This window comes from Hypanus sabinus, chromosome 2 (assembly GCF_030144855.1).
Source record: "Hypanus sabinus isolate sHypSab1 chromosome 2, sHypSab1.hap1, whole genome shotgun sequence".
NCBI lineage: Eukaryota > Metazoa > Chordata > Chondrichthyes > Myliobatiformes > Dasyatidae > Hypanus > Hypanus sabinus.
The window spans coordinates 112,872,838-112,890,323 of NC_082707.1; the positions used below are offsets into that span (position 1 = coordinate 112,872,838).

General features: G+C 50.1%; 1 protein-coding gene across 2 annotated transcripts in view; it reads left to right on the plus strand.

Moving 5' to 3' along the window:
• Nucleotides 1–17,141, plus strand: part of LOC132382342 (cysteine-rich protein 2-like) — a 123,284-nt gene extending 106,143 nt beyond the window's left edge. For both annotated transcript variants that reach the window (XM_059952472.1, XM_059952469.1), the window contains 2 exons: nucleotides 15,197–15,254; nucleotides 16,456–17,141. In XM_059952472.1, coding sequence (XP_059808455.1) covers nucleotides 15,197–15,254; nucleotides 16,456–16,520 — 123 coding nt within the window. In that variant the 3' untranslated portion in view covers nucleotides 16,521–17,141. The remainder of the gene's footprint in view (nucleotides 1–15,196; nucleotides 15,255–16,455) is intronic.
• Nucleotides 17,142–17,486: the final 345 nt, after the last annotated feature.

A 17,486-nucleotide genomic window follows, 5' to 3' on the forward strand; every position in this document is an offset into this window, starting at 1 on the left:
GTAATCCCCATCCACCTCTCCCCGTTTTGTGTGAATGGTCAGTGGTAACTGTAATCCCCATCCACCTCTCCCCGTACTGTCTGAATGGTCAGTGCTAACTGCACATCCCCATCCACTTCTCCCCGTACTGTGTGAATGGTCAGTGGGAACTGTAATCCCCATCCACCTCTCCCCGTACTGTGTGAATGGTCAGTGGTAACTGTAATCCCCATCCACCCCTCCCCGTACTGTGTGAATGGTCAGTGGTATCTGTAATCCCCATCCACCTCTCCCCGTACTGTGTGAATGGTCAGTGGTAACTGTAATCCCCATCCACCTCTCCCCGTACTGTGTGACTGGTCAGTGGTAACTGTAATCCCCATCCACCTCTCCCCGTACTGTGTCAATGGTCAGTGGTAACTGTAATCCCCATCCACCTCTCCCCATACTGTGTGAATGTTCGCTGGTAACTGCACATCCCCATCCACCTCTCCCCGTACTGTGTGAATGGTCAGTGGTAACTGTACATCGCCATCCACCCCTCCCCGTACTGTGTGAATGGTCAGTGGTAACTGCACATTCCCATCCACCTCTCCCCGTACTGTGTGAATGGTCAGTGGTAACTGTAATCCCCAATCTCCTCTCCCCGTACTGTGTGAATGGTCAGTGGTATCTGTAATCCCCATCCACCCCTCCCCATACTGTGTGAATGGTCAGTGGTAACTGTAATCCACATCCACCTCTCCCCGTACTGTGTGAATGGTCAGTGGTAATTATAATCCCCATCCACTTCTCCCCGTACTGTGTGAATGGTCAGTGGTAACTGCACATCCCCATCCACCTCTCCCCGTACTGTGTGAATGGTCAGTGGAAACTGCATATTCCCATCCACCTCTCCCCATACTGTGTGAATGGTCAGTGGTAACTGTAATCCCCATCCGCTTCACCCCGTACTGTGTGAATGGTCAGTGGGAACTGTAATCCCCATCCACCTCTCCCCGTACTGTGTGAATGGTCAGTGGTAACTGTAATCCCCATCCACCCCTCCCCGTACTGTGTGAATGGTCAGTGGTATCTGTAATCCCCATCCACCTCTCCCCGTACTGTGTGAATGGTCAGTGGTAACTGTAATCCCCATCCACCTCTCCCCGTACTGTGTGACTGGTCAGTGGTAACTGTAATCCCCATCCACCTCTCCCCGTACTGTGTCAATGGTCAGTGGTAACTGTAATCCCCATCCACCTCTCCCCATACTGTGTGAATGTTCGCTGGTAACTGCACATCCCCATCCACCTCTCCCCGTACTGTGTGAATGGTCAGTGGTAACTGTACATCGCCATCCACCCCTCCCCGTACTGTGTGAATGGTCAGTGGTAACTGCACATTCCCATCCACCTCTCCCCGTACTGTGTGAATGGTCAGTGGTAACTGTAATCCCCAATCTCCTCTCCCCGTACTGTGTGAATGGTCAGTGGTATCTGTAATCCCCATCCACCCCTCCCCATACTGTGTGAATGGTCAGTGGTAACTGTAATCCACATCCACCTCTCCCCGTACTGTGTGAATGGTCAGTGGTAATTATAATCCCCATCCACTTCTCCCCGTACTGTGTGAATGGTCAGTGGTAACTGCACATCCCCATCCACCTCTCCCCGTACTGTGTGAATGGTCAGTGGAAACTGCATATTCCCATCCACCTCTCCCCATACTGTGTGAATGGTCAGTGGTAACTGTAATCCCCATCCACCTCTCCCCGTACTGTGTGAATGGTCAGTGGTAACTGTAATCCCCATCCGCTTCTCCCCGTACTGTGTGAATGGTCAGTGGTATCTGTAATCCCCATCCACCTCTCCCCGTACTGTGTGAGTGGTCAGTGGTATCTGTAATCCCCATCCACCTCTCCCCGTACTGTGTGTATGGTCAGTGGTAACTGTAATCCCCATCCACCTCTCCCCGTACTGTGTGAATGGTCAGTAGTAACTGTAATCCCCATCCACCTCTCCCCGTACTGTGTGAATGGTCAGTGGTAACTGCACATCCCCATCCACCTCTCCCCATACTGTGTGAATGTTCGCTGGTAACTGCACATCCCCATCCACCTCTCCCCGTATTCTGTGAATGGTCAGTGGTAAATGCACACCCCATTCTCCTCTCCCCGTACTGTGTGAATGATCAGTGGTAACTGTACATCCCCATCCACCCCTCCCCGTACTGTGTGAATGTTCAGTGGTATCTGTAATCCCCATCCACCTCTCCCCGTACTGTGTGAATGGTCAGTGGTATCTGTAATCCCCATCCACCTCTCCCCATACTGTGTGAATGGTCAGTGGTAACTGTAATCCCCATCCACCTCTCCCCGTAATGTGTGAATGGTCAGTGGTATTTGTAATCCCCATCCACCTCTCCCCGTACTGTGTGAATGGTCAGTGGTAACTGTAATCCCCATCCACCTCTCCCCGTACTGTGTGAACGGTCAGTGGTAACTGTAATCCCCATCCACCTCTCCCCGTACTGTGTGAATGGTCAGTGGTAACTGTAATCCCCATCCACCTCTCCCCATACTGTGTGAATGGTCAGTGGTAACTGTAATCCCCTTGCACCTCTCCCCGTAATGTGTGAATGGTCAGTGGAAACTGCATATTCCCATCCACTTCTCCCCGTACTGTGTGAATGTTCGCTGGTAACTGCACATCCCCATCCACCTCTCCCCGTACTGTGTGAATGGTCAGTGGTAACTGTACATCGCCATCCACCCCTCCCCGTACTGTGTGAATGGTCAGTGGTAACTGTAATCCCCATCCACCTCTCCCCGTACTGTGTGAATGGTCAGTGGTATCTGTAATCCCCATCCACCTCTCCCCGTACTGTGTGAATGGTCACTGGTAACTGTAATCCCCATCCACCTCTCCCCGTACTATGTGACTGGTCAGGGGTAACTGTAATCCCCATCCACCTCTCCCCGTACTGTGTGAATGGTCAGTGGTAACTGTAATCCCCATCCACCTCTCCCCGTACTGTGTGAATGCTCAGTGGTAACTGTAATCCCCATCCTCCTCTCTCCGTACTGTGTGACTGGTCAGGGGTAACTGTAATCCCCATCCACCTCTCCCCGTACTGTGTGAATGGTCAGTGGTAACTGTAATCCCCATCCACCCCTCCCCGTACTGTGTGAATGGTCAGTGGTATCTGTAATCCCCATCCACCTCTCCCCGTACTGTGTGAATGGTCAGTGGTAACTGTAATCCCCATCCACCTCTCCCCGTACTGTGTGACTGGTCAGTGGTAACTGTAATCCCCATCCACCTCTCCACGTACTGTGTGAATGGTCAGTGGTAACTGTAATCCCCATCCACCTCTCCCCATACTGTGTGAATGTTCGCTGGTAACTGCACATCCCCATCCACCTCTCCCCGTACTGTGTGAATGGTCAGTGGTAACTGTACATCGCCATCCACCCCTCCCCGTACTGTGTGAATGGTCAGTGGTAACTGCACATTCCCATCCACCTCTCCCCGTACTGTGTGAATGGTCAGTGGTAACTGTAATCCCCATCCTCCTCTCCCCGTACTGTGTGAGTGGTCAGTGGTATCTGTAATCCCCATCCACCCCTCCCCATACTGTGTGAATGGTCAGTGGTAACTGTAATCCACATCCACCTCTCCCCGTACTGTGTGAATGGTCAGTGGTAACTGTAATCCCCATCCACCTCTCCCCGTACTATGTGACTGGTCAGGGGTAACTGTAATCCCCAGCCACCTCTCCCCGTACTGTGTGAATGGTCAGTGGTAACTGTAATCCCCATCCACCTCTCCCCGTACTGTGTGAATGCTCAGTGGTAACTGTAATCCCCATCCTCCTCTCTCCGTACTGTGTGACTGGTCAGGGGTAACTGTAATCTCCATCCACCTCTCCCCGTACTGTGTGAATGGTCAGTGGTAACTGTAATCCCCATCCACCTCTCCCCGTACTGTCTGAATGGTCAGTGCTAACTGCACATCCCCTCCACTTCTCCCCGTACTGTGTGAATGGTCAGTGGTAACTGTAATCCCCATCCACCCCTCCCCGTACTGTGTGAATGGTCAGTGGTATCTGTAATCCCCATCCACCTCTCCCCGTACTGTGTGAATGGTCAGTGGTAACTGTAATCCCCATCCACCTCTCCCCGTACTGTGTGACTGGTCAGTGGTAACTGTAATCCCCATCCACCTCTCCCCGTACTGTGTCAATGGTCAGTGGTAACTGTAATCCCCATCCACCTCTCCCCGTAATGTGTGAATGGTCAGTGGTATTTGTAATCCCCATCCACCTCTCCCCGTACTGTGTGAATGGTCAGTGGTAACTGTAATCCCCATCCACCTCTCCCCATACTGTGTGAATGTTCGCTGGTAACTGCACATCCCCATCCACCTCTCCCCGTACTGTGTGAATGGTCAGTGGAAACTGCATATTCCCATCCACCTCTCCCCATACTGTGTGAATGGTCAGTGGTAACTGTAATCCCCATCCACCTCTCCCCGTACTCTCTGAATGGTCAGTGGAAACTGCATATTCCCATCCACCTCTCCCCATACTGTGTGAATGGTCAGTGGTAACTGTAATCCCCATCCACCTCTCCCCGTACTCTCTGAATGGTCAGTGGTAACTGTAATCCCCATCCGCTTCTCCCCGTACTGTGTGAATGGTCAGTGGTATCTGTAATCCCCATCCACCTCTCCCCGTACTGTGTGAGTGGTCAGTGGTATCTGTAATCCCCATCCACCTCTCCCCGTACTGTGTGTATGGTCAGTGGTAACTGTAATCCCCATCCACCTCTCCCCGTACTGTGTGAACGGTCAGTAGTAACTGTAATCCCCATCCACCTCTCCCCGTACTGTGTGAATGGTCAGTGGTAACTGTAATCCCCATCCACCTCTCCCCATACTGTGTGAATGGTCAGTGGTAACTGTAATCCCCTTGCACCTCTCCCCGTAATGTGTGAATGGTCAGTGGAAACTGCATATTCCCATCCACTTCTCCCCGTACTGTGTGAATGTTCGCTGGTAACTGCACATCCCCATCCACCTCTCCCCGTACTGTGTGAATGGTCAGTGGTAACTGTACATCGCCATCCACCCCTCCCCGTACTGTGTGAATGGTCAGTGGTAACTGTAATCCCCATCCACCTCTCCCCGTACTGTGTGAATGGTCAGTGGTATCTGTAATCCCCATCCACCTCTCCCCGTACTGTGTGAATGGTCACTGGTAACTGTAATCCCCATCCACCTCTCCCCGTACTATGTGACTGGTCAGGGGTAACTGTAATCCCCATCCACCTCTCCCCGTACTGTGTGAATGGTCAGTGGTAACTGTAATCCCCATCCACCTCTCCCCGTACTGTGTGAATGCTCAGTGGTAACTGTAATCCCCATCCTCCTCTCTCCGTACTGTGTGACTGGTCAGGGGTAACTGTAATCCCCATCCACCTCTCCCCGTACTGTGTGAATGGTCAGTGGTAACTGTAATCCCCATCCACCCCTCCCCGTACTGTGTGAATGGTCAGTGGTATCTGTAATCCCCATCCACCTCTCCCCGTACTGTGTGAATGGTCAGTGGTAACTGTAATCCCCATCCACCTCTCCCCGTACTGTGTGACTGGTCAGTGGTAACTGTAATCCCCATCCACCTCTCCACGTACTGTGTGAATGGTCAGTGGTAACTGTAATCCCCATCCACCTCTCCCCATACTGTGTGAATGTTCGCTGGTAACTGCACATCCCCATCCACCTCTCCCCGTACTGTGTGAATGGTCAGTGGTAACTGTACATCGCCATCCACCCCTCCCCGTACTGTGTGAATGGTCAGTGGTAACTGCACATTCCCATCCACCTCTCCCCGTACTGTGTGAATGGTCAGTGGTAACTGTAATCCCCATCCTCCTCTCCCCGTACTGTGTGAGTGGTCAGTGGTATCTGTAATCCCCATCCACCCCTCCCCATACTGTGTGAATGGTCAGTGGTAACTGTAATCCACATCCACCTCTCCCCGTACTGTGTGAATGGTCAGTGGTAACTGTAATCCCCATCCACCTCTCCCCGTACTATGTGACTGGTCAGGGGTAACTGTAATCCCCAGCCACCTCTCCCCGTACTGTGTGAATGGTCAGTGGTAACTGTAATCCCCATCCACCTCTCCCCGTACTGTGTGAATGCTCAGTGGTAACTGTAATCCCCATCCTCCTCTCTCCGTACTGTGTGACTGGTCAGGGGTAACTGTAATCTCCATCCACCTCTCCCCGTACTGTGTGAATGGTCAGTGGTAACTGTAATCCCCATCCACCTCTCCCCGTACTGTCTGAATGGTCAGTGCTAACTGCACATCCCCTCCACTTCTCCCCGTACTGTGTGAATGGTCAGTGGTAACTGTAATCCCCATCCACCCCTCCCCGTACTGTGTGAATGGTCAGTGGTATCTGTAATCCCCATCCACCTCTCCCCGTACTGTGTGAATGGTCAGTGGTAACTGTAATCCCCATCCACCTCTCCCCGTACTGTGTGACTGGTCAGTGGTAACTGTAATCCCCATCCACCTCTCCCCGTACTGTGTCAATGGTCAGTGGTAACTGTAATCCCCATCCACCTCTCCCCGTAATGTGTGAATGGTCAGTGGTATTTGTAATCCCCATCCACCTCTCCCCGTACTGTGTGAATGGTCAGTGGTAACTGTAATCCCCATCCACCTCTCCCCATACTGTGTGAATGTTCGCTGGTAACTGCACATCCCCATCCACCTCTCCCCGTACTGTGTGAATGGTCAGTGGAAACTGCATATTCCCATCCACCTCTCCCCATACTGTGTGAATGGTCAGTGGTAACTGTAATCCCCATCCACCTCTCCCCGTACTCTCTGAATGGTCAGTGGAAACTGCATATTCCCATCCACCTCTCCCCATACTGTGTGAATGGTCAGTGGTAACTGTAATCCCCATCCACCTCTCCCCGTACTCTCTGAATGGTCAGTGGTAACTGTAATCCCCATCCGCTTCTCCCCGTACTGTGTGAATGGTCAGTGGTATCTGTAATCCCCATCCACCTCTCCCCGTACTGTGTGAGTGGTCAGTGGTATCTGTAATCCCCATCCACCTCTCCCCGTACTGTGTGTATGGTCAGTGGTAACTGTAATCCCCATCCACCTCTCCCCGTACTGTGTGAATGGTCAGTAGTAACTGTAATCCCCATCCACCTCTCCCCGTACTGTGTGAATGGTCAGTGGTAACTGCACATCCCCATCCACCTCTCCCCATACTGTGTGAATGTTCGCTGGTAACTGCACATCCCCATCCACCTCTCCCCGTATTCTGTGAATGGTCAGTGGTAAATGCACACCCCATTCTCCTCTCCCCGTACTGTGTGAATGATCAGTGGTAACTGTACATCCCCATCCACCCCTCCCCGTACTGTGTGAATGTTCAGTGGTATCTGTAATCCCCATCCACCTCTCCCCGTACTGTGTGAATGGTCAGTGGTATCTGTAATCCCCATCCACCTCTCCCCATACTGTGTGAATGGTCAGTGGTAACTGTAATCCCCATCCACCTCTCCCCGTAATGTGTGAATGGTCAGTGGTATTTGTAATCCCCATCCACCTCTCCCCGTACTGTGTGAATGGTCAGTGGTAACTGTAATCCCCATCCACCTCTCCCCGTACTGTGTGAACGGTCAGTGGTAACTGTAATCCCCATCCACCTCTCCCCGTACTGTGTGAATGGTCAGTGGTAACTGTAATCCCCATCCACCTCTCCCCATACTGTGTGAATGGTCAGTGGTAACTGTAATCCCCTTGCACCTCTCCCCGTAATGTGTGAATGGTCAGTGGAAACTGCATATTCCCATCCACTTCTCCCCGTACTGTGTGAATGTTCGCTGGTAACTGCACATCCCCATCCACCTCTCCCCTTACTGTGTGAATGGTCAGTGGTAACTGTACATCCCCATCCACCTCTCCCCGTACTGTGTGAATGGTCAGTGGTATCTGTAATCCCCATCCACCTCTCCCCGTACTGTGTGAATGGTCAGTGGTAACTGTAATCCCCATCCACCCCTCCCCGTACTGTGTGAATGGTCAGTGGTATCTGTAATCCCCATCCACCTCTCCCCGTACTGTGTGAATGGTCAGTGGTAACTGTAATCCCCATCCACCTCTCCCCGTACTGTGTGACTGGTCAGTGGTAACTGTAATCCCCATCCACCTCTCCCCGTACTGTGTGAATGGTCAGTGGTAACTGTAATCCCCATCCACCTCTCCCCATACTGTGTGAATGTTCGCTGGTAACTGCACATCCCCATCCACCTCTCCCCGTACTGTGTGAATGGTCAGTGGTAACTGCACATTCCCATCCACCTCTCCCCGTACTGTGTGAATGGTCAGTGGTAACTGTAATCCCCATCCTCCTCTCCCCGTACTGTGTGAATGGTCAGTGGTATCTGTAATCCCCATCCACCCCTCCCCATACTGTGTGAATGGTCAGTGGTAACTGTAATCCACATCCACCTCTCCCCGTACTGTGTGAATGGTCAGTGGTAACTGTAATCCCCATCCACCTCTCCCCGTACTATGTGACTGGTCAGGGGTAACTGTAATCCCCAGCCACCTCTCCCCGTACTGTGTGAATGGTCAGTGGTAACTGTAATCCCCATCCACCTCTCCCCGTACTGTGTGAATGCTCAGTGGTAACTGTAATCCCCATCCTCCTCTCTCCGTACTGTGTGACTGGTCAGGGGTAACTGTAATCTCCATCCACCTCTCCCCGTACTGTGTGAATGGTCAGTGGTAACTGTAATCCCCATCCACCTCTCCCCGTACTGTCTGAATGGTCAGTGCTAACTGCACATCCCCTCCACTTCTCCCCGTACTGTGTGAATGGTCAGTGGTAACTGTAATCCCCATCCACCCCTCCCCGTACTGTGTGAATGGTCAGTGGTATCTGTAATCCCCATCCACCTCTCCCCGTACTGTGTGAATGGTCAGTGGTAACTGTAATCCCCATCCACCTCTCCCCGTACTGTGTGACTGGTCAGTGGTAACTGTAATCCCCATCCACCTCTCCCCGTACTGTGTCAATGGTCAGTGGTAACTGTAATCCCCATCCACCTCTCCCCATACTGTGTGAATGTTCGCTGGTAACTGCACATCCCCATCCACCTCTCCCCGTACTGTGTGAATGGTCAGTGGTAACTGTACATCGCCATCCACCCCTCCCCGTACTGTGTGAATGGTCAGTGGTAACTGCACATTCCCATCCACCTCTCCCCGTACTGTGTGAATGGTCAGTGGTAACTGTAATCCCCATCCTCCTCTCCCCGTACTGTGTGAATGGTCAGTGGTATCTGTAATCCCCATCCACCCCTCCCCATACTGTGTGAATGGTCAGTGGTAACTGTAATCCACATCCACCTCTCCCCGTACTGTGTGAATTGTCAGTGGTAACTATAATCCCCATCCACTTCTCCCCGTACTGTGTGAATGGTCAGTGGTAACTGCACATCCCCATCCACCTCTCCCCGTACTGTGTGAATGGTCAGTGGAAACTGCATATTCCCATCCACCTCTCCCCATACTGTGTGAATGGTCAGTGGTAACTGTAATCCCCATCCACCTCTCCCCGTACTCTCTGAATGGTCAGTGGTAACTGTAATCCCCATCCGCTTCACCCCGTACTGTGTGAATGGTCAGTGGTAACTGTAATCCCCATCCACCTCTCCCCGTCCTGTGTGAATGGTCAGTGGTATCTGTAATCCCCATCCACCTCTCCCCGTACTGTGTGAGTGGTCAGTGGTATCTGTAATCCCCATCCACCTCTCCCCGTACTGTGTGAATGGTCAGTGGTAACTGTAATCCCCATCCACCTCTCCCCGTACTGTGTGAATGGTCAGTAGTAACTGTAATCCCCATCCATCTCTCCCCGTACTGTGTGAATGGTCAGTGGTAACTGCACATCCCCATCCACCTCTCCCCATACTGTGTGAATGTTCGCTGGTAACTGCACATCCCCATCCACCTCTCCCCGTATTCTGTGAATGGTCAGTGGTAAATGCACACCCCATTCTCCTCTCCCCGTACTGTGTGAATGATCAGTGGTAACTGTACATCCCCATCCACCCCTCCCCGTACTGTGTGAATGTTCAGTGGTATCTGTAATCCCCATCCACCTCTCCCCGTACTGTGTGAATGGTCAGTGGTATCTGTAATCCCCATCCACCTCTCCCCGTACTGTGTGAATGGTCAGTGGTAACTGTAATCCCCATCCACCTCTCCCCGTAATGTGTGAATGGTCAGTGGTATTTGTAATCCCCATCCACCTCTCCCCGTACTGTGTGAATGGTCAGTGGTAACTGTAATCCCCATCCACCTCTCCCCGTACTGTGTGAACGGTCAGTGGTAACTGTAATCCCCATCCACCTCTCCCCGTACTGTGTGAATGGTCAGTGGTAACTGTAATCCCCATCCACCTCTCCCCATACTGTGTGAATGGTCAGTGGTAACTGTAATCCCCTTCCACCTCTCCCCGTAATGTGTGAATGGTCAGTGGAAACTGCATATTCCCATCCACTTCTCCCCGTACTGTGTGAATGGTCAGTGGTAACTGTAATCCCCATCCACCTCTCCCCGTACTGTGTGAATGGTCAGTGGTAACTTTAATCCCCATCCACCTCTCCCCGTTCTGTGTGAATGGTCAGTGATAACTGTAATCCCCATCCACCTCTCCCCATACTGTGTGAATGGTCAGTGGTAACTGTAATCCCCATCCACCTCTCCCCGTACTGTGTGAATGGTCAGTGGTAACGTTAATCCCCATCCACCTCTCCCCGTTCTGTGTGAATGGTCAGTGATAACTGTAATCCCCATCCACCTCTCCCCATACTGTGTGAATGGTCAGTGGTAACTGTAATCCCCATCCACCTCTCCCCGTACTGTGTGAATGGTCAGTGGTAACTGTAATCCCCTTCCACCTCTCCCCGTAATGTGTGAATGGTCAGTGGAAACTGCATATTCCCATCCACCTCTCCCCGTACTGTGTGAATGGTCAGTGGTAACTGTAATCCGCATCCACCTCTCCCCGTACTCTGTGACTGTTCAGTGGTAACTGTAATCCCCTTCCACCTCTCCCCGTACTGTCTGAATGGTCAGTGGTAACTGTAATCCCCATCCGCCACTCCCCATACTGTTTGAATGGTCAGTGGTAACTGTAATCCCCATCCACCTCTCCCCGTACTGTGTGAATGGTGAGTGGGAACTGCACATCCCCATCCACCTCTCCCCATTCTGTGTGAATGGTCAGTGGTAACTGTAATCCCCATCCACCTCTCCCCGTACTGTGTGAATGGTCAGTGGTAACTGTAATCCCCATCCACCCCTCCCCATACTGTGTGAATGGTCAGTGGTAACTGTAATCCCCATCCACCTCTCCCCGTACTGTGTGAATGGTCAGTGGTAACTGTAATCCCCATCCACTTCTCCCCGTACTGTGTGAATGGTCAGTGGTAACTGTAATCCCCATCCACCTCTCCCCGTACTGTGTGAATGGTCAGTGGTAACTGCACATCCCCATCCACTTCTCCCCGTACTGCGTGAATGGTCAGTGGTACCCGTAATCTGCATACACCTGTTACTGTATTGCATGCTTTGGCACACAGTGTCATCGAAGACAGTATAATGGAGGGTTTGCCTGTCAAGCAATGCTGCATTGTTTGGGTCTCTATTCCTTGTTTGAAGAAGAATGAGAAGTAACCTGTATAGGATCATAAGTTGATAAAGTGAGTGGAACATAGAAGAGTACAGCACAGGAACTGGCTCTTCAACCCACCATCTTGTACTAAACGAAGTTAATTAGTAATCAAATGGCCATCTAAGCTATCTCTTCTGCCTACACAACGTTCATATCCTTCCATTTCCCTCACATGCATGTCTCTATCTAAATGTCTCTTTAAAGGTCCTAATGTATCTGCCTCCACCGCCACTCAGGCAGCACATTCCAGGCACTATCAGTTTGTGTGTTTTTAAAAAATTACTTATCCTTCACATCTTCTTTTGACCTACCCCACTTCACCTTCAATGTAGGTGTTATTCCTTTTGAACCTTGGGAGAATAGATGCTGTCTGCTTTTTGTACGTCTCCCATAATCTGATAAACTCTATCAGATCTCCCCTCAGCCTTCGCTGCTCCAAAGAAAACAGCCCAGTTTATCCAACCTCTAGTTATATAGCTCATGCCCTCTCTAATCCACGCGGGTAAAGCACTTCTTCACCCTCACCAAAACCTCGACGTCTTTCCTATAATCAGCCAACCACTAATATATGCAGTACTCCATCGGGAGCCTAAATAGACCTTTATAAAGTTACAATACAACTTCCTGACTTTTGAACTCAGTGTCTCAGTTAATAAAAGCAAGTATTCCATAAGTCTTCTTAACCACTTCATCGACCTGTGTGGCCTCTTTCAAGGAGCTGTGAACTTGGATCCAATGATATCTCTGCTCAGCAACACTCTTAAGGATCTTCTTCCCCATAATAGTTATCTGTTTCCTTGCATTTGCCCTACAAACTTCATGTCATTTCTCAGCCCCTATCTGCAGCTGATCTACATCAAGCTGTATTCTTTGCCAGTCTTCTGTACTATCCACAACTCCACCAACCTGCAAACTTACTAACCCACCTATCTACATTTTCATCCAGTTTTATTTACATACTCCACAGACAGCACGGGGCCTAGTACAGATCTCTGCAGAACACCCCTAATCGCTGACCTCCAGTTAGAATAAGTCCCTTCAACCCTCTGTCTTCTATGTGCAAGCAGTTCTGAATCCAAACAGCCAATTCACCATGGATTCCATGCTTCTTAATCTTCTGGATGAGCCTCCCATGAAAGTCCTTGGCAAATGCCTTACTAAATTCCACGTAGACAACATCCACAGCTCTACCTTCATTGATCACCCTCGACATATTGTCAAAGAGGTCCAGTCAAGTTAGTAAGACATGACTTGCCCTGCACAAAACCATGTTGGCTCCCTCTAATTAAACCATGGTTTTCCAAATGTCTATATATCCTATCCTTAAGAATTTTCTCCAGTAATTTCCCTGCCACTGACGTGAGCCTCGCCAGTCTATAGCTCCCAGATTATCCTTTGTTCCCCTGAATAATGGTCGCTTCTCACCAGTTCTCTGGGACCTTGCCTGTGGCTAGAGAGGACACGAAGATATTGGTCAAGGCCCTAGCAATCTCATCTTTTGCCTCTCTCTCAGTATCCCTGGGATATATCCCATCAGGCCCTTGGAGTCTTATCTGCCCAGTGGTGGGGACAGCTCTACCCATGATGGACTAGGCTGTATCTACTCCTGTTTGTGGTATTTTTTTGTTCAAGCGCAGTGGTGTTTCCATTACAGGTCATGATGCAACCCATCAATATACTCTCTACCAAACATCTATACAAGTTTGTTAAAAGTATAGATGTCATGCAACTCCCAAGGAAGTAGAGGCACTGTTGTGCTTTCTTCATAATTTTTCTTAGGTCCTGAGCCCAAGACAGCTTCTCTGAAATGTTAATACCGAGGAATTTAAAGTTGCTGACCCTCTGCACATCTGATCCTCCTACGAGGCTCATTGACCCCTGGTTTCCTCCTGTAGTCAATAACTAGCTCCTTGGTCTTGTTGACATTGAGTAAAAGGTGATTGTTATGACACCACTCAACCAGATTTTCAAACTCCCTCCTATATGCTGATTCGTCACCACCTTTAATTCAGCCAACAACAGTGGTGTCGTCATCAAATTTCAATCTGGTATTGAAGCCTAAAAAGGGGGTAGATGAATTTCTGAAAGATGGAGGAATTGAGAACCACCTGGAACAGGAGTTGATAACTGGGCCAGATCCACCATTGAAGAGCAGGCAGCATTGAAGACCCCAGTTGTGTTTCTGTTCCTTTTGAATGAGAATCCAGATTAGGGCAATGTTAGACAGTGCTGCTGAGGCACTATCCGAGCTTGCTACACTCTTCGCTGCCACTGGCCCTCTTTAATCATGGAACTGCCCGGCTCCACAAACCCCTCTTACCTGAGCATGTCTGCAACTTCCCCCCACAAAGGGGCAGGAATGTTGTTGTGGGCCCCTTCGCTGCTGGGTTTTGCCTGTGTTATACATGTTGCCACTGGGAGGAGCTCTCTGCCTTCCTGTGTGTGGAAGACAGCAATGTGTTACAGAGTGTGCACCCATCTCACTAGCACAGCTTCAAAAGGCAATCTTCACCCTCCTCAGGTCACCAGCATGTACCAACAGAGAAGTATTACAGAGTGTTCGAAGTGGCAACGTCAGTGGCTGGTCAGAACAGGAGAGGGAAAATGAGGTTTAGCTCCTCATGAACCTATCAGCTCCATCACTCAGGCTGTCCCTGCGTAACGAACCAACACAGCACAAGAACAAACCCTTCAGCCTACGGAGTCTGTGCTGAACATGATGTCAAATTAAACTAACCCCTTCTGCCTGCCTGTGATCCACACCCCACCATTCAGTGCATATTCATGTGCCGATCTAAAAGCCTCTTTCATATCAGGTCAACTTTTTACAAAAGCCCATAGGTTGATGTTGGCCATAAGTCAGAAGGTGCCCAGAAATCACGATGTGGCAATTGTGCGTCCAGTATTGTAAGGAATGGCATCAAGAGCACTGAAGAATGAACAACTACTACATTTGGAGTGAGAAGAAGTTAGTTCTGATGTTTGCAGACTGTGTGTATGTATAGATGTCAAATTTCATAGTAAAACATAGAAAACCTACAGCACAATACAGGCCCTTCAGCCCACAAAGCTGTGCCAAACATCTCCTTACCTTAGAACTAAGAGTTACCCATAGCCCTCTATTTTTCTAAGCTCCACATACCTTATCCAGGAGTCTCTTAAAAGACTCTATCGTATCTGCGAATATTATGGGGGCTCATTTGTAGGGTATCTGTGAGTTGGGTGTTTGTAACCTGGACGCAGACTGTAGGAGCTTTTTACAACAGTCAGTTACCTCGGCAAACCTGCACATCTTTGGGATGTGGAAGGAAAACAGAGCATTGAAACTCCGCATAGCAGGGAGATCTGGTTTGAGCTCGTGTGTCTGGGGCTGTGCTGATGCTGGGTGAATGTAACAGAGCTGTCTGCTGAAGGTTGCAATGCATTAAAGCCGGTTTTCTCTCTCCCCCCATTCAGCATGATGGACAGCCCTACTGCCACAAGCCCTGCTACGGAATCCTGTTTGGACCAAAAGGTAAGCACAATCACCTTGCAGGTATCAGGCAGGATTTAACGCACTTCCTTTTCCATTCATTGCAGCATTTGCCCCATTGACCCCTCATAGTTCAGTTAATCTCATTGCTCTTTTCCCATCACTCAAATGCTATCCATCCCCTTTCAACTTGCTTATGCCTCTGTTTCAGGCAGGCAGCTCAACTGCACGCAGAGGCACCCAGCTCCTTATTGAACCCCGTACCTTGTGATTCTCCCCCTTCGCCAGTGGAAACTGTTTCTCTTTGTTCATTTTGCAGCTTTGAAAATTGAGATCAAGTTCCCCCTCACCCTCTTTGTCAGAGTTACACAGCATGGAAACAGGCCCTGTGGCTCAACCTGTCCATTTCTCTTTGAACCCTTCCTATTTGCCACGCACCTACACTCCGTCTGCCAGAAAAGGTGGGATCTCCCGGGGCCACCCGTTTTAATTCCACTTCCCATTCCTATTCCGACATGCCAGTCCATGGCCCCCTCTACCGTCACGATGAGGCCACATTCAGGTTGGAGAAGCAACACCTTGTATTCCATCTGGGTAGCCTCCAACCTGATGGCGTGAACTTCGATTTCTGGAACTTCCTGTGATGCACCCCCCTCCCCCATCTTTCACCATTCCACATTCTCCTTATCTCCTTACCCACCCATCGTCTCCCTCTGGTGCTCCTCCCCCTTTTCTTTCTTCCATGGCCTCGGACCTCTCCCATCAGACTCCCCCCGCCCCCAACCCTTCTCCAGCCCTGTATCCGCTTCACCAACTTCCTCCCTCCCTCCCTCCCTCCTGGTTTCACCTATCACCCCGTGTTTCTTCCTTTTTCCTCATCGTTTGTTCTCCAGTCATAATGAAGGGTCTCAGCCTGAAACGTTGACTCTTTTCTGAAGACTCTATCTATCCTATCTTTGCCTGTCATAATTTTATAAACTCCTGTTGTATCTACCCTTGGCCTCTGATGCTCCAGAGAAAGCAAAATCCCAGTTTGTCCAACTTCTACTTGTACCTCTTGCCCTCTAATCCAGGTAGCATCTTGGTGTTGAACCCTCTCCAGAACCTCTGGTAATCTGATGACTGGAACTGCACACGATATTCGGTGAAGAGGAGGAAAATCTGGGAGGGTTGGAGGAGAGGTGATTTTTGGCAACTCGGTGTGATATCTCCTCCCAACTTCACCCCCTTGCTGTTGTTACAGGGGTTAACACTGGAGTTGTTGGCAGCTACATCTATGAGAAGATGGACACCCCCGGAGAGCAGTGATTCCAACCCCAGCTGAATCCAGTGGATAGCGCTGACTTCCCAATTGTAACGCAAGGTGCACGGACACTACTCACAACACACCGTCACAGTAGCTTAGAAACCCTGAATTAGGCCTACCCCAGGTATTAACTGTAGTTTGTGTGCTGTTGACTGAACTAGTATTTAATTTATGTGGGCTGTATCTTGGTGTGGTCGTGGCTTTCTGTCACTGACCCTCAATCTTTCATGGTGTCAGAGCAGGTGAGGCAAAAGCTGCCTAAGGGCCTTCCCAAAGTTCTCGAAGCCAAGATTGAACAATTGGACTGAGGCAGCAGCTTGTGAGGACCATGGATTAGTGGGCAGGACCACCAGCACTGCAGTAGCCTTTATTGATCTGTGTGTACTGCCCCTCCCAGGCTCTGACACTCTCCTCTGCTCCTCATGCAGAGTTGTTTAAACTGCCACACCACTTTCCCGCCTGAAACTTTGGGCCTTTACTTACAGTATTATATTGAGCAAAGTACTGCTTAAAGAATGCATTTTTAATGTACCAGCAATGAGAAGCATCCTGTTCATGTGCGTTAATGAGAGTTAATTGAAGTTATCTTTTACTGAGAATAAACAATGCCAAATTTTTCTGGAGATATCTCTGTTACACTCATTTCCTTTCCTCCAGCAGCTAACTGTGTACTTTCCTCTCATGCCTCCTGAGGGCGCTATTGCGATCTGCAGCACTTCCACGGGTGACTGCAGAAGGTGTGTTGGACTGGCCCAGATCACATCCTGATCCGGGTCACTGCAGTGAGGAGAGAGTGGAGTACAGAGCGGTTATAGCACAGGAACAGGCCTTTCAGCCCATCATCTCTGCTGACCATGATGCATATTTCTCCATTCCCTGCCTGTCTAAATGCCTCCTGGACACTATTGTGCCTGCTTCCCCACCTCCACTGGCAGTACATTACAGGCACCTACCAGTCTGCAAGCAAA